This window comes from Anas platyrhynchos, chromosome 2, assembly GCF_047663525.1.
Source record: "Anas platyrhynchos isolate ZD024472 breed Pekin duck chromosome 2, IASCAAS_PekinDuck_T2T, whole genome shotgun sequence".
NCBI lineage: Eukaryota > Metazoa > Chordata > Aves > Anseriformes > Anatidae > Anas > Anas platyrhynchos.
In genome coordinates, this window is record NC_092588.1 from 5,253,075 (window position 1) to 5,278,642 (window position 25,568).

Consider the following 25,568-nt stretch of genomic DNA (forward strand, 5'->3'; position numbering starts at 1 on the left):
CAGCTAGTGCATAACCAGCTGAAAGACTGCTGAAATGTCTCTGATCCTTGTGTATTTGTGTTGTTTATGATGAAACTGTGGTCTTTTATGCCTTAAATGTATTTGGGGCACATCGAGTCATAGAAAGGCCTAAGCTGGAAGGGACCTTGAAAGATCATCAGGAAGATCATCAGGTTGTGAGAAAAGGGAGCCAAGATGAGATTATCTAACACCTCTTGAAAACCTCCAGTGATGGGAAGTCTACCACATCCCTTGGGAGGTTGTTCCAGTGATTGATTTTTCTCACTGTCAAAAATATCTTTTGTACTTAAAAGCAAAACCTCTCCTGGTGTAGCTTGTATACAATTACCCCTCATCTTTTCTCATATGGCTCCTTGTGAAAAGAGAACCTCCATCCTCTCTGTAGTAAGTACAGGAATACCGTGATGAGGTCCCTTCTGAGCCTTCTCTGCTCCAGGGCTAAAAGACATAATTCTTTTAGTCTTCCTCACAGGCCAGTTTCTCAAGCCCATTGATCATCTTCTTTGGACCCCCTCTAGTCTGCATCTTTTTTGCATTGTAGGGACCAGAACTGGACACAGTGCTCCAGATGCATCCTGACAAACACTGATCATGAGAGAGGCATGATCACGTCCCTAACTCTGTTAGTAATGCCCCTGTGGGTGCAGCCCAGGACCTGAATTGCCTTTGTTTGTTAGCTTTCATACAATTCTTGCTTGCACACTCTTCCAACCTGCCCAGGTCTCTTTGTAAAATTTCTCTCCCTTCTCACCTGTCCACCTCACCACCCAATTTACTGAGTGTTTTCACCTCTGAAACAACCCATAGAGGAATTTGTGTGTGACAGGTTGAAAAACAAGGCTGGAAGCAGAGCAGTAAAACTTGCTAATGCCTGAGTGCTGGGGACAAAATCAAACATTGGGGCATCACTTTGGGTAAGTAAAGTCAGACACTGCTCTGTATATTAGAGCTGAGATAACTGAGAAGCCTCAACAGCCCCCTGTGAGCCAAGGAATACAGGTTACATTTCTGAATAACTCATTTTTTTGGGGTCTTTTATGTGAAACAGTTCCCATTGCTTTACTGTATCTCAATTCTTTGCCAGGGATCTGAGGGAAAACAGGGTCCTCCAGGCATTAAAGGCTACGTAGGAGCACCGGTAAGTTATGATTCCTATTACATTTTTGACATTCTGGAAACTTTATCCATTTTTTTTTCAGTGTGTTCTGCCCACTTTTTTTTTTTTTTTTTTTTTTTTTTGAATTAAGAGATATCAAGTATATCTGACTATTTACCTGTACTCTGTCCAAATAGTGACATTTTCTTGACTTCATTGAGTTTCTTGTGACTTCTTTAAATGAGAGCAGATCTGTACCTACTGCAGAGCTGTCAGTAGAAATTACTTGATTACCAAGGTAACAGCTGGGGATTTTGTGATGCTCCCACTGTAATGCAATTGCTTTGGTCTGTATTGATGCACCATTTATATGGTGCTTGAAAACTTCATCATAACACCAAGCAAAACCACCAGCTCTCAGTGAGTTTCCAATCATATTTTCAAAACTGTCAGGAAACAGCACTTTGGACTCAGGGGACAGACCTGCCTTGAATGGACAGACAGCAATAAGAAAATAAATCACATGCTGTCAAGTTAGCATCTCTGTCTTGTGGTCTCACCTTGGTAATTACAGAGGCAGCCTTAAAGCTGGTGTTGCAAAGGCTGATTGGATTTGCTGGGGTTTAATGACCTGGCTGTACATCGGTGTGCTTTAGTAGCATACCAGACGTGCTCATGCACCAAAAGATTTCCCTGTGCCAGCCAAGGTCTTGCTTTGCAACTCACTACAAAGAGACCCGATGTGTTCAAAAGAGCATAGGTGTTTGTCTTTGCCCAGGTGTGTGCTGTCTCTCTGCATGGTCTAACATCGAATTGTGTTAGGCAAGAAGAAGATGAAATGAATAGAGGGGTGGCATTACCTGCCCATGTCCTAGATCCTTGCAATATTAATGAGATAAATGGACAAGGAGATGAGAATACCTCCTTCCTGCTCCCCGAGTCACCTTTCTGTGTGAAAAGCAAAGCACCCACCTGTGGTGCAGTGTTACCAAAGGTCCTGTCCATGTCTATCATCAGACTGGCATTTGGCTTGGGTTGCTGGGCAGGAACAAGGCTGTAATCACCCATGCAGTGTATATGAGGGCCCCATGGTTATTAGTGCATTAAGGGAGTCACATTTTAAACCTCTTCCCATCTTGTTTTTGGAAGTAGTGGGGTTATTGCTTTGCAGCGTGGGAAGCTGTGCAGGCTCATTTTAGGTTGTTAGAGGTAGATGGAGCTGTGCAGAGTTTGCTCACAGTCAACCATGGCATGAAAGCTGAAGTCCTTAATAATTATCTGTGTCATCCTTATGGACCAAGAAAGTCCAGACATGTAGTTCTCATCAGCTTGGAGTTAAGTCTTCAGCACAGTGTAAAGTATACTAAAGTTTAAATATAAATATATTGTAAGAAGTGTTTCAAATTTCAGCAGTTTTGGAGAGATCACTACTGACTGAGCATATCTGTCTGCCTGTGGCCTTTAGTCGATTGCTCAGTTGGTAAAATAAGGGTAAAATACACAGTGCTTCCTGTGCTGAGGGGGGCTGAAATCCATTCCCGCCCATTTTGTTGATCGCCTGTGTTAGCACTGCTGTCTTTCATCAAACCGAGCTCCAGCAAATGGTTCTGGTGTACCTGGGAGAAGATGAATTTTGCTGTCCAGATGAACTCTAGCACTGGTTTCACAGAGCAAAAATGCGCTTGGACCTCCAGGACAGGGATTTTTGTTTGCCAGTTCTCAGAGGTACCTGCTGTCTGTCTAGCTACTTCATCCAAAACCACCAGGAAAGGGTATTCTTGCTTGTTTATGTGATCGGTTTTTCCATCAGCATTGTCCTCTACCCAAGTTCTCATTGTTTATGAGCAACACAAAAAACGTGGAGTAGTGGGTGGTTTCTAGACCATCTGCAGCTGCGGTGTGTTCCCTGTCCCTCCTCACTGCTGCTGGCAGGAGGGTCGTGTGTCTGGGAACAAGATAATATTACAGACAGTCTTGGGTCCACAGGTCATCCCTGCTCTTTTTGTCTGTTTAGACCTTCCTTGTGGCCAACGTGGAGTACTGGCAATGAGGTAAACGTCCTTGAGGTTCACTTAAATAGATTGTGCAGATGTGCAGTGATTTGGTGACTAATTAGAGGAGGTAGCTATGCTTCTTCTTGAATTGAATTCCATAATCTCTTTTTGCTTTTCTTTTTAGGGTCTCCAAGGAGAAAGAGGAGAAAAGGGAACACGAGGAGACAAGGTATTCCTGCTGCATGCTAGGAAATGCCGGGCTGCTCTTTGCCTTTTTCCTTTAAACTGCCAGCTTTAAAGGGTGATGTTGGAAAGTTTCCTCACTGCTGTGCACCTCCTGGTGCTGTTCATGAATGACCTCCCATGGGAGTGCAGGAGGGGTTTACAGATCTCTGCTGTCTCCTAAGCCCACATTTAAGTCTAGGAAGAGCGGAAAGAGGAAGGATGGGGTGCTGGGATGCCACTGAGGACAGCTAGTGGGGTGTCCACGCTGTATGTACCACTTGTGAGCCCTGAATAACCACTGACTGCTGCTGACCAAGTTTTCATCCAGCATTTCCTTGCTTTGGTGTAGTTGCTGTGATGATCCAACATTTCTGCCTTCTCCCATCACTGTAAGCTCAGTTTTTAATGAGTACCACAAAATTTCTCTATTAAAAGCTTCATCCAACTGGTGATGCTGATGCTCCCTAGTTTCCTGCTCTCTCCTGTCTGGGAATAGAGTTTTTATGCAGCACAGGACTCTCTGGGATTTGAACCACCTTTATGGTTCAGTGAAGAGGCCAAGTGCCTATTATAACCAGAGTACACATTTAAAAGGAGAGCTGGGCAGGCACAAAGCCCTTCATTATTTCAGTCTGCTTGTTGTGTTTGGAGAGATCTCAGATGTGCCCACACTTCTGTTGCAGACCTGTCAGCCACTGCTGAAGGCTTCTCAGAAATGCCTGCAAAAATGCATTTTGCTGCCTCTGCCAGGAGAAAAGGGTGCTAAAGGGGTCCTGCCCTGGGAAGCGGTGGGATGTGTGTCATAGCCAGGCTCTCAGCCCAACCGAAGTTCTCCATCTTTTTTGGGTCTCAAATTGACCCTGAGGCAGGAATATCTCAGTGCCATTCTGGCAGCTTTGCCTGTGTTCAAGCTTCCTTTAAGTGATAACCTGGCCGTAAGTGTTTGCGCTAAGGAGGGAGTTAATAGCTTGCCAACTCCTCCTTGTTCCCATTTCTCACTCTCCATCTCCTCCTGGAGAAGCATGGAAATTTAGACCTCGCTTGTGCCTGGCAGGACAAATGATTAACAGGCCCTTAACACGAGATACTGCATTTTGCTTCCCTGTGTGTTAGGGTGTCAGTTCCCACCATTCATTTTGTTGTTTAGTTAGAAGTAGCCATGGCCAGGTTTCATATTACTGATTCTCACCATTGCAACAAGCTGGATCTCGCTTTATCTTTATCATGCTTTTGCCTCAGCCCCTTGCAGGACTGGTGTGTTGTGTCTAGCCGGTGCTTCAGCTGCTTTTCCAGAGGTCAGGTTGTCCAATCTGCTGGAATATTTGGCTCCTGGAAGAAAATCTGTCTTTCTGACATCACCATGATGGCAGAGAGAGCTGGAGCAGTGTGTGGGCTGGTGGCTGACTAAGCTAAAGATTAAAGTGCGAAAGGAATGAAATAGGTTTTGTTCCATTATAAGGATATGAACAATTAGAGCTCCCTTTTATTTCCTTTTTTTTTTTTTTTTTTTTCCTTTTCTTTTCTTGTGTTTTCTTCCTGAGGCAGACAGATCTCTGCTACAACAATTGTGCTTTGTTTTTTTCCCAACTTGAAGCTGTTCTCAGAGCATCTACTGCTGCTGCTTTACCTTCCACCAGCTGGGACTACTGTGAACACAGTGGGCGTTAGTGTGGCGGGCCAAATATTTCCTTGTCTGCTTTTCAGTTTGTAATTTGAATACTGACACCTACACAACCCGTGCTTCTTCTCTGCCTGAGGAGAAGAGTGTTTATTGTATCACAGAAGTGTTAGCCCATGTACCGATTACTGGTCTGTTCAATCTGTACCACGGTATGACAAAAGTCCTAATATCCCGTAATAATATCCCATCTTGCCTTTATGTTCTTATACCTTGCAACCTCTGATGAAAATACTGAGTTTTTGTAGTGAGGGTCCCAAATCCAGTATTATCAGTTTCATCTGCTCTTTAGGAGAACCACTGGTTATTATGAGCAGCATCTCATCCTTTTGTGTCTGGTGGGCTCGCTGTAGACTTCTGTACAATTCTATTTTCACCAAATCATTGTAGGCTGATGTATAAATTTTCTTCAGCAGGGGAAGGAAAGGGAGTCTTGAAGTGAAAATTTGAGAATAAATCTTTTATTGAGCTTTTTCTTTCTTTGAAGAAAAAAATACTGTCTCTAAATGGCCTTTTTCAAAGAATGAAAAAAATCACCTAAGAAAGAAATTTATAATAACAGATTTTTCTGAAGACACAACTGAAAGAAGAGTTCTCTGGAACATTTTCAAACAGCTCTAGTGCATGCATTTATATAAATAATACATTTGCCTTTCCCAGCCCCCATTAGGAGCAGTAAGAATATTGACCCTTTTTTTTTTTTTTTTTTTTTGGCAGCTAAATGAGCGTGTGTGAAGTTCTTGTTGCTGCACTGTATTGATGCTAACAAATTCTCTTGAGAATATAGTGCTCATTTTGTCAGCAACCCACCAGACTGTCACTGAAAGTCTCAAATTCAGGATGCTCATAGCTGAGTTAGACAGTGCAAATGTTTTATGAATGTGGAAACTGTTGCCCCAGCAGTGAGTAGATCTGGGTGCCTGACACTGCTTTTCAGCTGCTTTTTGTAGGGTGTAAGTCTCTCTAATTTCACTCCTTGGATGCATCTTTTTGAAATAACTTTTCTGTTACAAGACCAATTGACTTTCTAAAGGGAGGAAAGAAATGAAATGATTTGCAAATCCATTGCTGGATGCTGAATTAAGGCGTTTTCAAAAGGAGCTAATTAAATCCAATGCTGCAAGTGTAGGTTTGTTTGCATATAACAACTGAGATCTATCAGGGATACTGTGGGATAGTAATCAGAACTAAAAAGTCTGAAATTAAAAAAAAATAAAAATAGAGTAAAGCTAATATTTTGCTGTCAGTCCTTGTATTTGTAGAATTTGTTCATGTACACTTATGTTAACACTAGCAGCATGTGTATGTATTTGATTATTTAAATTCAGCAGTGTATGCAGGCTCCAAACAAAATCAGTGTTCCATTCTACAGAGATTTAAGCACTTAACACAGCGAGAGAAAGTCCCCGCTCAATGAGTTTTAAATTATGATGGCTACATGGGCAAGGGCCATGATCTGTAAGGAAAGAAGTAAGTTTGGTGGGATTGATCTAGTCATCATTTCTGTCAAGGACCTGGTTTATAAAATATGAATTATGCTTATTAAGTTTGAACGTGGAAGTACAATGGAGGTCAGGATCAGAATTCAAAATGGTCTTTTACATGTAAATGCAATCCCCCCAAAGCAGAAGATGACATTGAGAAGCAAGAATAGGATGCTGCATACACAACTGATTGTGCACTGCTGCAGATTGGGATCATGGAATCACAAAATGGTTTGGGTTGGAAGGGACCCTAAAGATCACCTAAATCCAGCCCTCCCTCTCACAAGCAGGGACATCATTGGGAACTGATTAAGGAGCTGTCCTGCAAAAAGTGGTTTGGGGTAAAGCAAACATTAACCTGGAATTTAAACAAAAGAACAGTCTATAAAGCATGAAATAATTTTTCTTCTCAGAGTTAGCCTCAGCTGTGTCCAGCTTCGGGCATCTAGTTACAGTCAAGATGTGGAAAAATTGAATAATGCCCAAATAAGAGCAATAAAAATGATAAGAGGTCAGGAAAATACACCCAGTAAGGAAAGTTGAAAGTACTGAGGTTGTTTAGTCTGGAGTTTGAAGTTTGAAGGGGGAGTTTTGTAAGACTTCAGATACATAAGAGGCTGTTGTAAAGATGAAGGGAGCAATCTGTTTTCTGTGTCTGGAGGGGTGAGGAAAGACGTACTAGTTTGAAACAGTAGTGAGAAAAAAGTCAGGTTTAGACACAGGGGAAAAACATATCTGCAGGTGTTAAAAGTAAAGCGGTGGAATAGGTTGCCTGTGGACTTTGGGGACTGTCCATCTCTGAAGACATATAAGAGTGGATTAATTGATCCCCCAGGCTAAGGAAAGCAAAGGTGAAAAATCAAACGTTTTTCTGAAGTGGGTAAAAATGTCCGTTTCCTGGACTTTTGGCTCATTGTTTTTGTAAGACCTATTACAGATTGATGTTCTTCTAGTTTATATGAACCTGGGTCAGAAGGCAGAGGAAGGATGCCCAAGTAGAAAGCTGGCACACAACCACTTCTCAGAATTCACCTCCCAGTTACCTGATGCTAAGTTTTCTAGCTAGATAAGTGTCATCAGTTAGTAAAGTTAGAGGGGATAGAAGTTTCATTGGGTTCACCTTCTTGTTTCAGGATGCTCCCAGCAACTTTTCTGAGTACACATATGTGGACTTCAGGCATTTCCTCTACTGGGCTAGCTTGAATTACTTTTCTTTCATCTTTCTGCTTGGAAAGAATAACATGGACATCTCTTGTATAACACTAACCCAAACATCACAGATGTGTTACAGAGTTTTTTTCTCATCCTTCTCCAGGGAGAACGAGGCCTAGATGGACTCCCAGGAAAGCCAGGTGTGGAGGGGAAACAGGTACGTGGCAAATACTCAGCAGCTGGAGGCTTTTCTTTGGAGTGAGTGAGTTTCTTTAAATTTGAGACTTATCTTGGACAGCTGCTGAGTCATGGCAGGACCCCATTGCATCAGCAGTTTTCAGAATCCTTATTCTAAGGCTCTACATGTATGTTAGCAGTTTTCTTTATTTTTTCTTTTTTTTTTTTTCTTTTATTCTCCCTTTTCTTTTTTCTGTTTTTTTTTTTTTTCTTTTTTTTTCTTTTAAAAAATTAAATAGTAATGCAATATCCACTTAAAAGTAATGCCAAACCTTTAAACATGATAGGTTAGAAGCTTGTCTGAATTTTTATCAAAGACATAAGGAAGCACAAATGAAAAATTTAGCTGTTTGATCCTGACTTTTATAAAGTGTGGTTTTTTTCCACCCACAACATGAAAGGAGGAGAACTGGATTTGGTTTATTTTCAATAGAAAAACTATAGCTTGGAACTATTTACATTTTTAAGACAAAATGAAACCAGAAAGTTATTCTATAAAATCAGTACACTTCTGCAGATTAGACAGATAACACTTTGTCTGTATCTAAAACTATCTATAGATCCCACAAGACTGTTTTCATTACTCATCGTAATGTCCCTAATGAGAATCATCCTTTACTCCCAAGGATCTTCTGGTCTTCTGGCAAAGGATGGAGTAAGAAACAGAGACAAGTGATGTGATTTGCCAAAAGTCATTGCAACTAATAGTTACCACCCTTGAGCCTGAAGCTTCCAGGCTCCTATGTCTGCATCCTATCCCCTAACCCTCGCTGTTTCCCTCTATGGAAAGGATTGTTTGGAGGCATGATTTTGCATTTGCAGGGGTGGAGAAGCTGCCCAGCTGCATCACTTTCGCTCTTTTGGCAGTCGGAATTTCAATTTGATTTGGTTTATTTGGGAAGTCATTTTGTTTCCATATCAGACATCTTTTGTATTTAGATGGCAAGGTGTAGTGTCATAAGTAATCATAGTCTTTGTTAAACTATACCTTCCTTTCTGTGAAGTGATAGAGATTATTTCACTTTTTTTTTTTTTTTTCTATTTCTCTGTGGGAGATTTGATAGTTAATCATCACTTTCTCTCTGCTCTGTTCCTCAGCCATGGTTTATCCTATGCTGTGAAATATTTATCTGGTTAGTGTTTATCACTATCCTTATAAGATGGAAATGTTTCCCAGTGTTAGATGTGGCACTGGCATCTCAATGAACTATGTTCACCGTGCCTGTTGCGTTGTTTACAGGACTGGTTTGTACTTGCAGCAAGTGTGGATGAAGTGAGAAATTGCAGAGGGATGTGAAGGTGGATGCTGATTGTTTACTACTCCTAAGGAACAATTTCTCCAAGTGACACCCTATTACAGAAGTCGGGTTATTCTGAAGTTTTTCTGCCTTTTTCATGTCTAGACTCCTAGCAGTGGGCAAATCTTCACGCCTGAATTTTATCCTAAATTTTGTGTTTGACACTGATTTACTCCCTGAACTGCAATCCTTCTGAACCAGTTGAAATTGGATTGCTATTATCGTGCCTGCTGTGGCATCTCCATCCTTATTCCCCTTCCTGTCTACATGGTAGAGCCAAAGCAGCCTTGTGTGTTGTATTAGCTGTTATTGTAGTGCAATGGGACATAACTGTTGATACCCAAACCTACAACTTTCTGTTTGTCCTGTACTTTAAAGGGAATTGCAAATGATGACCTGGAATAAGTAAAACAAAGGTAAAAGGTATACAAAGTATGCAAAACTCTGTTTTTTCCTTTTTACAGGGCCCTGCTGGCAGCCCAGGCCCTCCAGGTGCCAGTGGGACCAAAGGGGAAAAGGTGAGTTGGGATGAGATGCACAGGAGGGGTTCAGAGACATCAATTATTTCCTCCTAGAATCCCTGGAAATATCATGGCTGTTGACTTAATATTTCTCTTATTTATGTTTATGTGAACGTATGAATGTTTAACTTTCCTGATGTTGCTTCAGTCCGAAATGGGTGTAAGTGAGAGGTAAAACAGGCCTGGTTGTAGCTCCGCTACTCTTACCTTAACCCTCTTTGTGGAAGTAGAAGGAAGTAGAGAGTAGTTTGGCCCAAGTGACACAGTTACACAAGGTGAGTAGAAACGTCAATATATTTGTGTAGAGGCTGGTTTTCTGACCCAGGAGATGTAGAATTGACTCAGAAAGTGCCAGTCAGATGAGACTATTCCTCTTACCTGCATGATAATTATTCATTGCTCTCAGCAGCAATTTCAACCTTGTTATTTTTCAGATTTATTCAAGTTTCCAGGACAGCCTTATCTTTCCCTTCCTACTCAGGTTGACATTGTGGTTTTGATATTTCCTATCTAGTTCTTTAACATGAATAGAAAGTTGTGCCCAGTTCTGGATTTTCTTTCTCCTTTTCTCATCCAAGCAGTGAACCTTATCCAAGAGTGCACAGATCAGAAGCAAATCTTATTATTTTCCCAGTCAGATTGAAAATGTATGGGTGAGATCTCAAAAGCACCTACAAGTAGGGCATATCCATGGAGATGATAAGAGAGAGCAATATCTTTGTGCTCCATTATTGAAGTAGAGAACAATCAACAATCTTGACTTCATAACACTTCATCATCTCTCTAGTAGCTGCATGTAGCCCTTCCAGAAAATTTTTAGCTCCTTGCTCCATAACTTTCAGTGTAGGTGACATGTGTCTCTTCAGTCCTTCTGACACAGCATGGGCACACTTTGGAATAAATAACAAATAGTAATTAAAACGAAAGAGAATGAAAGGTATGATGGGTCACTTGGAGACCTACAAGAATAATGAAGAAACAACAAACGTGTGAAAGGAAACATGATGATTTTGCATTGGTTTGTACCTAAAGTAAAAGAGACACCTTCTGGAGGCATAGTCATAAAGCGTAATAAATACTGGACACTACTGGAGACAAACTGCTGGAATAAATGGATAGCCTAGGTAAATCACGTAGAGTGGATCATGTAGAGTAGCATCCTAGTGTCCTGCAAACACAGGATCATTCTGCTCTGTAAGAAAGACTTCGGGAAACTGTCACCATTTTAAGTCAGTAAATATCATTGGAATCAGCGTGTAACATCACGGTGTCACAGAAGACAAGCAGTTCCTGCATATATTCACTTGTAGGGTAGAAAGGACAAGAGTTAATTGGGATTGCATATTCATATCTATCAACTCTGGGTTGGTATAGAAAATAAGAACGTACAAGAGCAGTTGGAAAACATACTGGGAAATTTGCTTTGGTTCTGTGTTACGTAGTGTGTTATGCTGTGTTTTGTGTTATGCTGTGTTTTTTTTTTTTTTTTTTTTTTTTTTTAATTTCTGTTGTATTTCCCTGCAGGGTGAACCAGGGCTACCAGGATTGCCAGGCTCTTCAGTAAGATTTTTTTTTTTTTTTCAAACGTTATAAGCTTTATTGTGTGGAAATAGAATATGGAAGCTGGGACTCAACTCAAGAACTTTATTAAATGTTCTTAAATAGATTTAAAAAAAAAAAAAAAGAAAAGTGAAGTTTAAGCCAGTAAAGATTTCTGAAGAAGGAACATGACAAATTCCAATTAGGAAATGTGCTGCCACAGTTTTGGGAGATATTGAAATGTGAAGATTAGGACTTCATGAGACAATGAAACATTACCTCAGGTAAATCAGAGAAATGCTGTGACATGACTTTGTGGGTTCCAGGACAGCTGTTGAGCCAATGCCAACAAAAGTGGTAAAAGACAAACCAAGAAGATAGGAGAGAGGGGGCTGATCTTTCGCATGATGCTAGCTTTACATGTCTTTCAATATCTCCCATCTCTTGTCCCATCTTGTCCCAACTTGTCCCATCTCTGCCCCTGCCTTGAAGGGACACAAGAATGTCTACAGGTAATCTCCTCGACTAGAAAGTGGTGGAAACCAAAGGAGGGAGGGAGAAAGACTTCTGGAAAAAAAAAAAAAAAAAAAAGGAGAAAAAAAAAAAAGAGAAAAACTGTGTGGGTAGGAGCCTCTTACTGTTCTGCTTAAATGGGAAATTACTGATGTGATGGTAGTTGCCAAGAGATTTTGAAAGATGTACATGAAACCTGAAAATGAGCACTGTCTTGTCCCAGTGCCCGCTGAAGTTTCAGGAGGCGGGTGCAGAGGGCTGAGAAGACTGACAGTTGTCAGTTACGGCCCTGATGGTTGCATCGAGGAGAATTACGAACTTATTTATACTGACAAGATAATGAATTATGTTCCTACTGTTTATACAGCCTCACAAATCCCTTCACAGGGAACTGAGTGAAAAAACCCTGACAGTCTGAGCTTCTTAAATAGAAAATATCCCCCAGCCTGCAATGGGATTTGAGGAGTTGTTGCACTTAGAGTGTATCTTAAGGGAATGGCAAGGAGAGAAAAATAAACTGTGTGGGACAGTCACAGCCCAGAGCCTCCCAGGTTGTCTTTTTTTTTTTTTTTTCCCCTGTATAACTTTGCATTTTTATTGCAGGTACACACTGAAGGCTTAAAAGGCGAGCAAGTAAGAGAGATTCAATATCTGTACTTCTGCTGAAAGGATGCTTTTACGTATTTTAACTGTCTGCTAGATTAGATTTTGCTTTAGAATGATATTTCAAAATTAAGGTGGATAAAATCAATGTCAGGACATCAAGAAACAAGTTAACATACTTACAGCAGGGAAAATAAACAGAAGAGGGGAAAGGGTAACATCCTTATCAAGTGCAATGAATCTAACATGAGTGACAAGTGTAAATTGGAAGGGGTCAGCTATGTAATTCTTTACATCCTGGAAAGTGTTAATATAAAAGTGAAACTGTGTTCAAGTTTTATGCTGAGTTTGTCTCTGAACATGGGCACTCAAACAGGGAAAAGACACCAATTTCTTCAGTCAATTTTCCTATGTATATTTAAATTTTTACTTTGTGTTATAAGTTGTATTTTACTCCTATTTCATGTAATTATATGCGACATACATACAATACTTTAAAGCCCTTCACAGCTGTGCTGGCTCTGGGGAAAATGCTGCGGAAGATGCTTTTGCAAGAATTGCTTTTCTCCACCTCTGAACCCCAGCCCACAGTGTTTTCCTGGAATATCCAGGATAGCCCAGGGTCTGTGGCAGAGTTACTACCTTTGAAGAACAGAGAGCCAGTTACGGATAAAGGCTGGCTAAGTGTGGGTGGATCAGTCTGTGTGCAGCCTAATGAGTGCTGATAATTCAAATAACCCCAGGGTGAAGGAGAAAACCAGCTGGTCTCTGCACTGTTTTTTTTTGGGACCTATAAGGAAAGGGGTGGTGTAGGTCCTGTACAGATGGCTAGCATGAGTACTGTGTCCATATAATTTTTCCTATAGGTATTTTATCTTATTTTATTTTTTTTCTTATGTCTGTAGGGAGAGCCTGGCCCACGAGGACCACAAGGCCAACCTGGACTTCCTGGACCTCCAGTAAGTGGTTTATCTCACTGCTTACAAGCCCCAGAAACTGAAACTCAAGCTGAGCTGAGGTATACATGCAAAATCTTATATGTTATTTGAGTACTAAGAGCTTAATCAGCGTGCCCAGCCTTCTGTTTCTTCACTGGTGAGAGAAACTCTCCTGCTGTTGGTGGCCACTCTGGATGTATGGAGGTGGCACCCAGGACATAGGTGGTCATGACACAGTGGTATACATTACCTCAAGGCTGTTGTCCTGCAAAAGCTGATTCTTTTTCCATTTCTAATGTCCTGAGGAGCTGTATGAGTATTCAGCATATCTCAGAGAGGAGCCTCAACGGTAACCTCTAAGCCATCATAGAATGATGGGCAAAGAATCATTGCTTTATGCCACAATGTCCCAGCAAAAATCTTCTGCATATGAAAAATAAGAGATGTGTGCTTGTGTTTCAGCAGGGAATACAACACAATATTTGCAACAATTTAAGCACTCCAGTATTCTTACTTTTCACTTGATTGCGTCTTCCAGGTACATTTTATAACCCAGCTCTGCAGGAAATCTCACTTCAGACTATCACTGCTGTCTCATTTGCACACACTCTGTATTTCCTCATTTCTGAATTGTTTGTTGTGTTTCACTGTTGATTGGGTTTTGTAAAATTGACGGCATTGTGAAAATGCATTACTTAGGCATATCTGCCTTTAACTATGTAATTGTGTGGTCTGGATTTAATCAGGGCATTGTCACTTTTTCTCTATCCTGTTTTCTTATTCTCTTCTGCTCACAGGACAATATAATTATCAGTTAAGAACTGTCTAGGTAGCCATTCAGTAGCAGTAGCCCAGAAAATGGTGACATAATTCATTAGTTTTTTGTTTTTTCATTTGTTTTTAACTTGGTTATCTTTCTAAAAATATTTTCACTTTTAAAGGGAGAGGCTGGTCCAGAAGGCAAGCCTGGAGTCCCAGGTTTACCAGGTCAAAGGGTGAGTTGCTCTTTTTATTTAATGTATGTCTCAGTGTGCTGAGGACAGCTGTGCTCAATAAGCATTCATACTTTGACTCACCTTACATTCAGTTTTTTACTTATTTAAGGATCCTTGAAGCCTGGATCCTTTCTCTTGTTTCTTCTTTATAGTCCAGCAACTTTCAGTACCTCTTGGTATGAAATTCAACAAATTTGTGTGCAGTGCCCAGTAGGACCCTGGGAAAATTTCTTGTAATTTCTTCTCCTCTCTTTGCGTCTGCTTCTTGGTGCCAAGAGGATTCTTGATCCTCTTTCCCACACAGACTTTGGAACCCCTATGTACACATATATGTATGTTTATCAGAGGTTAAAATAATGGAAGCTTTATTTCTCACTGATGTGCCCCTTTTAAAGGGATGCTCCTGAGTCATACTTGGCCACATGGTTAGTCTTTTAAAAACATAGCAAAACATCTGTAGGAGAAGCAATGAGTGATAGGAAAGATCCAAGAAGATATCTTCTGGAAATAGATTTTGAGCACAGACAAATATCCCCTTGCACCTTGTAAATAGTAGAAGAGCATAAAATCCAGCAAAGCCTCCTATAGAAGTCTCATAGAAGCTATCTATGAACTTGCCATGCCTTGTGAACTGACCTACAAAATCATTTAATTTAGGTGGAAAATGGGTTGGAAGATTCTTAGAAATGCATTAATTACTAAAAACGTAAAAATGGAGTGGAGTTTTCCTGTGAATGAAACTTGAAATATTTTTACCACTGTTAAGATATGACTCTGAGTGTGTAGAGCCTCTGGTAAGATGGACAAGTTGAAATTTCAGATAAATGGTGCTGTCTTGGAAGTCAAATAAATCCAAAGACACCTTCAATACTTAATATAAATTGAAGCCATTCTTTTTTTGTTTGGTCTGTACTCAAACAGAAGATCCCACAAAATTCTGGTGTACCATTCTCCACAATGAGGTTAGATAGTATATTTTTTGTTTGTTTTGTTTTGTTTCCTCTTCTTGTTTTTTAAAAAAATACTCTCTTTGACTCATACCCATATGTTGAAATATTCAAGTGCTGATAAAAGGAAATTTCATAGTAGGCCTGACTATTTCTTATGAATGCTCTGAGCCTGCCTTTTCTTGCTTTAGCCCATTTGTAGGAAGAACATCTCATTAAGCAACAGATAAGTGTGGGAGTGAGATACATGCTTAACCTTTGTGGAGACCATCACTTCAATCCCAGTATTGGTGTTTGATGGGCTACTTTTTTAGGTTGTCACAGAGACTTGATTGTAGCTTAATCCATAGAGGAGGTCACAAGGGTTGCCTGTAGTGCTTGGCACCTGAGTCAGCACCAGTGGTGTTAAAAAGTGGGCATGAGAGCCCTACTTGTGGGCATGTTAGGGTTATGGGCAGAGGACAATACAGGGAGGAAATATATTTCGGTAGGTGGGTTTCTATAGGCTTCCAGTTGAATTGCATGACACTGAATGGAACTGTAACCTTGGCTTTTAGGAATCTTCTTCCAGAGAATATGTGCCTGCAGTGTTATGTTAATACCACAGTGGAAAAGGGCATTTATTTGCTTTCTTGTACTTTTCCAGTGCTTAGAAAATATCAGCTAATGGCTTAGCAAATAACTCTGCTGTGCTTTACTTATGAGTTGACAAGTTCTGAATTGTCCTGATTTTAAAGCCTGCTGTGAAACATTGTTTCTTGAGTAAGATTAATAGAGCGTATTAGCTGAGTAAAGGACAGTGATCAGTCAGGGTCTGCGACAGGATACGAAATGCTCCTGCTAATGATCATTTGATTAGAGATGTCATTTGATACATACTGTGTTTGAATGTTTCCCTAGACTCTGTTGTGTCTAGCTAGTTAGACTTCTCCTAAGGGTCTTTATTAGTCACCAGGCGTCTTAGGTGGTTAGATATATTTTTTTAATTAAAGGCTGTTATTCAATGACGGAATACCTGGGATGAATCAAAGCCTCAGGCTTGGTGGATATACATGGATAACCTACAGATGTTGGAGAGAGAATGGATTAGCAGATGCTACTGATTCACCATTAGTACAGTTGTTGCCAAAGCACAATTCCATGCATTGATTACCATTTTACCTAAATTTTGCTGCAAAAACAAGTATTTCCCTAAGCAGATTTAGAAGTTAAAATGCCAAGAGCAGTAATCATCTCCTGCTCCTTCTCTTCCTCTGAAGCTACAGCTCAGATCTGCAGTGATTCTTCTAGCACACCCCCCCAAAAAAAAACACTTTCTAGCAGCACAGACCAACAATGAGGCCATGGCCTGGGTCGTGATACCACAGATTCATTTTTGACTCCGGCCCTGGCTTGTAAGACACTGGCCACATCTCTTCACCTCTGTATCTGCTCTATATAGGAACAGAAGTGTATGGTTATACAAGTATGTGAGCAAACCAAACAGAGTCAAAACAGTGGTGTGAGTGTGTGTTTGTTTAACACTAAGCAAGTTTACCTGCACAATTTCAGGCCATGATAACTAGTCTCATACAAATGTCAGAAGAAATTCTTTCCTCAGAGGTGGGTGAGGCAGTGGCACAGGCTGCCCAGAGAAGCTGTGGATGTCCCATCCCTGGAGGTGCTCAAGGCCAGGCTGGATGGGGCTTTGGGCAACCTGGGCTGGTGGGAGGTGTCCCTGCCCATAGGAGGGGGGTTGGAATTAGATGGGCTTTAAGGTCAATTCCAACCGAAGCCATTCTGTGATTCTATGATTCTGTGATCTGTGAGCTTTGCATGTGGAGCTCAGGCCTGTTGGATTTATTAGCATAGGCATAGCTTTCTTCATTGTGGTGAGGACTGAAAGTCAGACATAGCCAGAAGCAGATTTGGGTCCCTTTCCAGCGTTGTTAGCAGATCTGTGCTGAACAGCTGAAAAACACTAAATGTCTGCTTGGCTGGCCCCTCTGCTGTTTTATACAGCTGGAGTTTCAGGATATGATGTTATGCCAGTTTATATCTCCTGAAAATTTCATTCATAAGGGACTTACTTCATAAGTCTTCTGCACTAATATCTTGTAACTAACGTGGCAGATTACAGTGCAAGATTAAATTCCAAGTTCTGATCTGCTTGACTTCAGAGCCATCTCGAGTAGCATGCTGCAAGAGGGGCTGATATAAAACAGTTGCTGTTCTGCAGTATGATTCAAGTTCCCTTTGGCTGTATGATCCTCAACCGAGATTTAGGTGAAGATGGTATGCACACACACCAAGCTCCTGTCCTGACACATATATGCAGATACAACCATTTGCTGGAGTTCTTAGAAGGCTGCAGTGCTTATTTAGCTGTAATGTAGCTGGAATGGACTACTAATGAACTAAAGATGTTTGGAATCATTTCACAGAGGAATTCATTCATGCCTCATAACACAGTCTACCGGAAGTGAAGAGATTTTGAAATCTGTGAGGACAGAGCCATCACTGGATGATGTTAGAAATGTGATGCAGGAGCCACCTACACAGTGTACATGAGGTTTCACAGAAGATGACATAGTCATATGGTGCCAAATACCCTAGTGACAGTTTGGCCAACAGGAGTAGGGTCATACATTTCGGACAGACTTCTAGGAAAGAAGGAGGTATGATATTCTTTTGGCATGAATTGCTGTTCCTGTTGAAGAAATAAAAGAATATATGGGTTAGTACAGTTGGCAGTAAGCAAGGAATGTTCTTCACAGAGTCACCATTTGTGTTATAGGAAACACAGGAAAGATAGTACAGGTTTAATTTCTTAAGATGGTTCCTGCAAATTTAATCTTTCATTTAAATGCATTTGCTGTACTTTTTGGCCAAAATATTTTTTTTCCAATCACCCCTGCTTAGACTGAACAGTTACAGAGTGTTTTGCTAATGTTTGACACAAGTATGGCTGAATAACCAGGTGGGGTGAAGAAGCCTTGTCATCAAGGCTTTTGATGGCCCAAGGCTTCTTCTGGCCTGGATAAAACCAATGTATTAAGACAACATCTGTTGCTTTTTGAGGGCTCACCACAAAAACAGACTTTCTGTTTGCAGATACCGAGAACCTTAGGTAAGGCCTAGCCATATCCAGCTAGTCTCCTCCAAGCAGATTTGAGCACCACAGTGCATTTTCAGACAACTTTCCAGAAGTTGTGGACAAATCAGTATGCTCACAGCTGTAACTGGTGTGTCCCAGAATGTGTGCCCAAAGGTTGGGAATCACTGCTCAACAGGAGGATGAACTCTGGGGGAGCAGGTGACAGTCTGGAAAAGGCACTACCAGACCCTAGTTGGCATTAGAAAGAAAAGAGCTCCTAAGGTGATGCAAGAATGTGATTGAGTGTCTTCCTAATATTTTATTTAGAAAAATTAAATGAGACACTTCTGAGGGCAGGGAGTGGAGGCAGTGTTGTACCCTTAAAAAAAAATAATAAAAAAATAAAGTAAAATAAAAGTGATGGTATTGTAGTGATCTTCTTGCCAAATTTATCAGAAGCTCACCTTGCTATCTATGAACATCTTCCTCCTGTAGTCCATTCCCAGGAGCTCCAATATGGACAGTGCATTTTCAACGTAATTGTAATAATGCACACTTACAGATAAAGATTTTAGACATGGAAAGCTAATCTGAGGGCTGCTTACACCTTGTGGAGCTGCCCAGTACTGACAATACACTAAGGAGAACATAAGCTGCGGAGACAGAACATCTTTCAAGCGTTTAAAAGAAATTCTCTGTTAGTCTTCTTTAGTTGCAGGTCTTGAAGTCCTTTATGGGCATAGAAAAAAATGTGCATGATCTCCTTAGTACATCTGCTGAACTGCTAATCTGACAATTCACCTCTATCCTTTGATGCTATCTGGGGAGGAGGATATAACAATTCTAGCCTGAATCAGACAACTGGGTTATATTCATTTTATTAGCCAGCTGCTTCAAAGTGCCTGACACCTAAGGTCTATATTTTGACAATGATACCCTCACATCAAGCACACACAGTGCAAAGAATGTAGCTTTGCTGTTCTTATCTGTCCTGTAAGACCTTTGACTGAGACAGTACTGTTTCTCTGATTTTACTAAATCTGCCTGAAAAAGAGTTAGAGAGTGTGGATTCATTTCCCACCCCCCACTCCCCCTCTCTTCCTGTCCTTTTCCTGAGAAATGGAAGAGAATCAAAGTACTTTGATTCTTCTCTATTTTTTGACAACTGGTCTACTGAATTTTGTTGGAAATAAACCCAACTTTCTGTGCTTGATAGACGCAAAAGGTGCAGGTGACTGACATGCTCCTGAAAAGCATAAAAATGTTTGGGCAAACTAATGTAAATGTGGGGTTCTTCTGAAGTGTGCTAGCATAGCTAGCAGGTCAAGGGAAGTGCTCCATGCTGGTGCAGCCTCACCTCAAGAACTGTGTGCAGTTTTTGGTACCACAGTCTAAGAAGGACATAAAACTGTTAAAGAGTGTCCAAAGGAGGGCTACAAAAATGGTGAAGGGTCTGTAGGGGAAGATGTTTGAGGAGCAGCCAAGGTCCCTTGGTTTGTTCAGCCCAGAGCAGAGCAGGCTGAGGGGAGGCCTCATGGCGGCCTGCAGCTCCCTCACGAGGGGAGCGGAGGGGCAGGCACTGAGCTCTGCTCTCTGGGGACAGTGACAGGACCCGAGGGAACGGCATGGAGCTGAGACAGGGGAGGGTGAGGCTGGGGGTTAGGGAAAGGGTCTGCACCCAGAGGTGGTCAGGCACTGGGACAGGCTCCCCAAGGCAGTGGTCACAGCACTGAGCCTGTCAGAGTTCAAGGATCACGATTCAAGGATCATGATTGAAATTTCATAAGGAAATCAAGAGAAAACATCTATTTATCCTGTAAGAGTACTTTCCACTTAGGCATGATGTAACAGCTACCTAGACCCACCATGATTTTGATGTGTGGTATTGCAGCCTAGTTTTCTGGATTTGTATTCTCAAAATTTTCTCATGCTCAAAGAACAATCAGTGCACAGCACTAAAAAATACATGAGTCTCACAGAATAGTAAGAACAGTCTTATGGAAAAAAAATCTTAATGGAAAACATCTTTTAAAAGTTATATTCTTTAATGAATGTCCTTATCCATGGTTAAGACTGCAATGTAACCGCGTCAGGTAGATAGGTAATAATAATTCCCCTTTTTTCAACTTATTTGGTGCACAGATAATGTATGCACAGTCGAGTACAGAATGAGAATGAATTGGATGTCAAAACAGAATAACATAAAAAATTTACTGCAAGGCCTTTCTTTTGTGAGTGAACTGCAAAGTTCAGGATTGCATTCTGCCAGGCTGGAGGCAAGAGGAATGAGGGCAACTCCAGGAGTGCGTTACCAAGGGGTGTCTTCTGCATCCTTAATTCAGCTGTCATGTTTCAGCAGGTTTTCATGTGCATATGTCCACGTCCCTTGAAAGTTTATCCCTGAAGTCAGAGCAGCACAAAAAGCTTAACAGACTTTTCTTGACTCTTTACAACTAGATTAACAAGGCTGTGAGTCTCAGTAACTGCTAAATATTTGTTTTACAATATAGCCTAAAGGGTTCTGTTAAAAGTGGGAACTACTGGGTTCAGGGCACACCCTCCACCTGAAAGAAATGTGTTAAAAAAAAACCAAACATTTGCCAATACATGAAAGGTTTGTCCCCATTAACTGTAATGGGAGAGATAAATTTCTCAGATCCCTGGAGGCTGCTGAGCTCTTCTTTGTGCTTTTTTTGATGGCAGGACAGAAATACAGGTGTTTGGCTTTCCCCCTCTTGACCTCTGTCTCCTGTTAAAGTGGATTGTTGCATATGATGTTCCTAGTTTGGCCAGTCATAACTTGAAACGGGCAGCAAACAGTGTTTCAACTCGTATTTCTCTGTGTATGAACTCCCCTTGATTTGAACAACCTTAGACTTGTAAAGTGCATGGGAAAAAAATGGTAGGTATTTCCAGAAAAAAGATGTGCTGCGTTTGGTAAATAAAGCAGAAGAGAAAAAGCATTTTTCCCAGCAAACTAAGCAGACTTAGTTTGAAAGAGTCAGTCCCAAGGTGTGACTTCTTTCAATGTCCAGAAGTCCTAATAAGTCCCTTATTTCTCTTTGTCACAGCAGCCCCCTGTAATCACCCATAGGCTGGCCAGTCCCAGTGGTGTTTACATGCACATTTAGACACTCCTGCTTCTAAATTTACTGACATTGTCCAATACATACAGAGCCTGTAAAAACATGGTGCCTTTAGGGTGTTCAACCATTGATTGCAACTGCTGGATTTCCTCTGATGATGTATAGGTAAAGCGACAGGGCTGAAAGAGGTAATCCTATATCCCACCCAGTTTACAGAGAAAACAGTTGGCATTTATGCTTGCAGTCATATTAATTCACAGTTAAGGGTTTTTCCTACATATTTGGTACCAAAACCTCTCTTCCTGGGGCCAAACCTCAGTGAAAATCATGTTATGAGAATATAGAGCTGTTCAAGCTATTGGACAGCAAGTTAAGAAAGTCTCAAGCTATGATACCTTTCAGAATTTCCCCTCTAGCAGAGCAGAACCAATATGTCCCTCTGGTTTCATGTCTTCTGTATGGTAAAGATGTTTCCAGTGGTTAGTTGTGTTTGTACATATTTGTGGGTGCTTGAACTGTTTGGGTGATATTGCCCTTGCAAATTTCAGCAGCGCAGAAATTGAAATGTAAGTAAATGAACAAAAGGGAGGAAGAAAGGATTGATGGTGTAGATTAAATCCAGAGTGAAACTGTAATTGTCAGTGAGGTAAATATATTCATTTCCAATAAGACACATTTTTAAATGTGCTATTATTCAAATTGCTGATAAAGGCAAATAACATATATTTCATATATTCAAAGAGTACACATTCTTACACACATAGCTGATTCTTGCTATAAGTAACAGAGCATAATTGCTAGTTTTGTCTGTCATATTATTAGGTGATGTGACATTTCACTGAGCATTGCTCTCATAGGTATAATTTCTCCCAGCAAGTATTTCTGTACTTTCCAGACAGGCTGTAATATTATGGAGCAACCCTGTTGTAGTTTGATTTTGGCTAACCTTTGAGTGGCCAAAATGTTCCCTTCACAATGGGAAATACACTTTCAGCCTCTCTGTCAGTATAATTATGTGCTGCTCTGAGGGATTTCTCGGTGTTTTGAAAAGCACCAAAGTTTCTCAGTGTAATACACAAGAAAAGGATAGACTCCTTTCACATCTGTTATTGCTGCCGTAGATTAGCGTGCCTGGCCATTTGTGTGGAAACAGAAGAACTAGTGTATACTTATCTCAGGCAGCAAAATTTGTCCTTCCTCCCTCTTCTCAGCTTTTGAGATCAGTTTGGGAGCAAACTGGAGCTGCTATCTCCTTCCTCAGGTTCCCCAATTAATTTTATCTGATGCCACCAATTTTCCAAAAAGCAGTGTATTCAGAAAACTACATCTGGATAATGCTCTTAAGTCACTGAAGTCACATCCCTGTGGATCACCAAAATAAGGTCTATATGTACTGCTTGGTTGCAAGGTCACAAGTCTCAATGGGATTTCGTTGTCCTGAACAGCAGCGTATGCATCAGTCATCATGGTTTCATGTAAAGTACATCACAGGATGTATTCATGCTCTCCCAACTCTCCCCAAAAAATGCCTGATTTGGGGTGACTGCTCAGGAAGCTAATTAGCTAATTCCTTTATGCTTTTTCAAAGGGTTATCAAAATGTTAATGTCAGGTATATATCAGGTTCCTTGTCTGCATCTAACACACTGATTTAATGTCTCTAAATGGAACTGAAGGAGATGCATAAACATTGTAAGGAGAGTTGTAAAAACACCCAGTAAGCAATGAGGTTGGTGAGACATGATGGAAACAATAGTACTGTGTTTTCTGCTGCCCTCAGTGTTGTAGCTGTGGAACCAGACATCTTAACACATGGTTCCCACATTGATAGAGAGCTGGAGGTGAGATGCTTCTCGTATGCAGTCATGCTCATCTTCCATGTTTGGCCCAACATACCACAACCCTGTATATTCTATTCATATTCTTATCTATTTAAACAAGTTTTTTAAGAGGGTGTCTTATGTGGTCTCACTGTCAGTTGGCCACATGAGTCTCCAACTAGGAAATGTGTTGATTCGTGTGGTGACAGAAGTCCTCCAGGTTTAAATGGGTTTTGACAAGGAAAGAAGTGATGGATGTTGGAAAAAGCAGAAGGAACACTCATGAATAGTGCATGTACTTGAGAGCATTATGAACATTCGCATTGGTATCAGGGTCCTGGCAATGACTGAAAACTCTTTCTGGTACCCAAGGACCTCATAATTGTTCTTTTAATATTTTTCTTATATTTTTCTGTACATGAGAGCAGATATTTTTATTATCAAAAAAATAAGGAGAAGATCAGATTCTGACACCCCAGCTAACAAAACTCAGTCAATATTTTGTAAAATGTGATGAAAACTTGTTTTGTTTGTGATGTGTTAGCTGTTTCACTCATTTAAGTCAACAAGAATTATAGAAATTGTTTCTGGATATTTCAGTAAAGAAAAATAAAGGGAAAATTACATATCTGACTTACACATCTGTATGACAAATCACATCATCAGTCACACGAAACTTGCTTAATTATAATATCCTTCTAAAAAGAAAGCCAGTTTGGGTGAGAAGTAGAAATGAGGAAAAAAATCATTTCTCTGACTTCCTGGTATTTACATGATTTATCTTGTAACCTCCTAGCACATTATGAAAACTCTCAGAATTACTAATGATTCAGTATCTATACATGTCAGGGAAGGATAGATTATTTTCACAAGAAAGCTGAGTCACAAAATATGTGACTTGCCCAAAGTAACACAGCAAGTAAGCTACTGAGTTGAGAAACAAGCCAAATTTCTGCCTGAACATCCTTTCTCCATCCTTTCTTACTCTTTTTTCTCATGTAGGACATTTTCCCTGTGAACTAGTTGAGATCAACCCCATAGAGAACACAGGTGAAGGAGCATCCACATGGGTGCACTTTTCTCAAGGGTGTGCTCCAAGTCCTGGCTTATCCTCCCCTTGCAGTGCTGAAGCTCTGCTGTTCCTCTGGAGGAAGTTTTTTTTGCTTGCAGAGGAGTCACTGAGCTCTGTCCCTTGGTGATAATGCCAACTCCAGTTAGAAATGCCTCATGTATTCATGTTTTCTGGCGTAGGGATTGTGAATCTTTTATATTCCTCCATGTAGCAGAGTTCTTAATTATTTTCTTTATGCGTAAGGTAGTGCAGGGAGCACAAGGGACGCTGCTTGGCTTGGTTGGGAAGGGGTGAAGGTCTACACTGGTAGCAGAGAAAGTGCCTCTTAGTGTGCCTGCACTTGGTGCCTCTCTTGGCAGTATCTCAGCATTGTGCCTTCTCTGATCCCCTTTGGGCAACACCCAGGTGTGATTGCAGAGTGTTAGAGGTCAAGAGATGCAAGAAACAAACCTTCATTTATGCGGGTGATGGTTACACCCCATCTGTGAGGCTTGGTAGATCCGAATTCACAAGAAAGAGAATTTGAATTCCCTACAGCCTTTGAGAGACATTTATTTCCAGATGTGACCCGTGCTAGGATCGCATGTCATTCTGCCTCTTGGTGCACATACTTGGGTGGCAAGAACCACACAGACCACTGCAGTTGCACATCCAAATGGTGTGTGCTGCCTTCATTTCTAGCACTTATGTTTTGTATACCCGTGTAATGGAGATTTACCGGTTTGGGGGTAAACGTTTTTGGAAAGTCTCAGTAGCAATTTTTTCCTTGGTGTCTAATATTTGCTTTTCTGTTGAACACATAGGGTAAAAAGGGGGAACCTGGATTCCCGGGAATCAATGGTCTAATCGGCCCCCAGGTAAGTGGCAATTTCTTCATTTTCACATAATATGTGGGCAAATGTATGTTGTGGCACCAGGTGTCTTGGAACCACAATGCAGCATTCAATGAGCTTATTCTCTGCTCATCTATACTGTCTTCAGAACTTTGAAGGTGTTTCACCTTTAAGATTTACTCTGACGTGAATGAGAGAAGAGTCTGCCTGTCTGGCAGCAATTACTTTTACCTTCCACAGTTTTTCAGCATCTTTGTACGAGGGCAGAAGGAGGTGTTTTGTCTGTGATTTTCCCATTGCTTTTGCATACAGCGGTATCATTCCACAGGGAAAGCAATGACATGTGCTTTGTAATATTTAGGACAGTGCCTGAGCTAATTATTGGCTGTGTGAATTGGCAGTTGCAGGTATATCTCCTGTGCTGCAGTCTTGAGGGAAAAA

The 25,568-nt window shown here is 40.9% G+C and overlaps 1 protein-coding gene across 1 annotated transcript in view; it reads left to right on the plus strand.

Moving 5' to 3' along the window:
- COL22A1 (collagen type XXII alpha 1 chain) overlaps positions 1-25,568 on the plus strand; it is a 228,141-nt gene that overhangs the window by 129,596 nt on the left and 72,977 nt on the right. Inside the window, exons 15-23 of the mRNA XM_072034280.1 lie at positions 1,106-1,159; positions 3,296-3,340; positions 7,814-7,867; positions 9,650-9,703; positions 11,231-11,266; positions 12,362-12,391; positions 13,267-13,320; positions 14,241-14,294; positions 25,098-25,151. Coding sequence (XP_071890381.1) covers positions 1,106-1,159; positions 3,296-3,340; positions 7,814-7,867; positions 9,650-9,703; positions 11,231-11,266; positions 12,362-12,391; positions 13,267-13,320; positions 14,241-14,294; positions 25,098-25,151 — 435 coding nt within the window. The remainder of the gene's footprint in view (positions 1-1,105; positions 1,160-3,295; positions 3,341-7,813; positions 7,868-9,649; positions 9,704-11,230; positions 11,267-12,361; positions 12,392-13,266; positions 13,321-14,240; positions 14,295-25,097; positions 25,152-25,568) is intronic.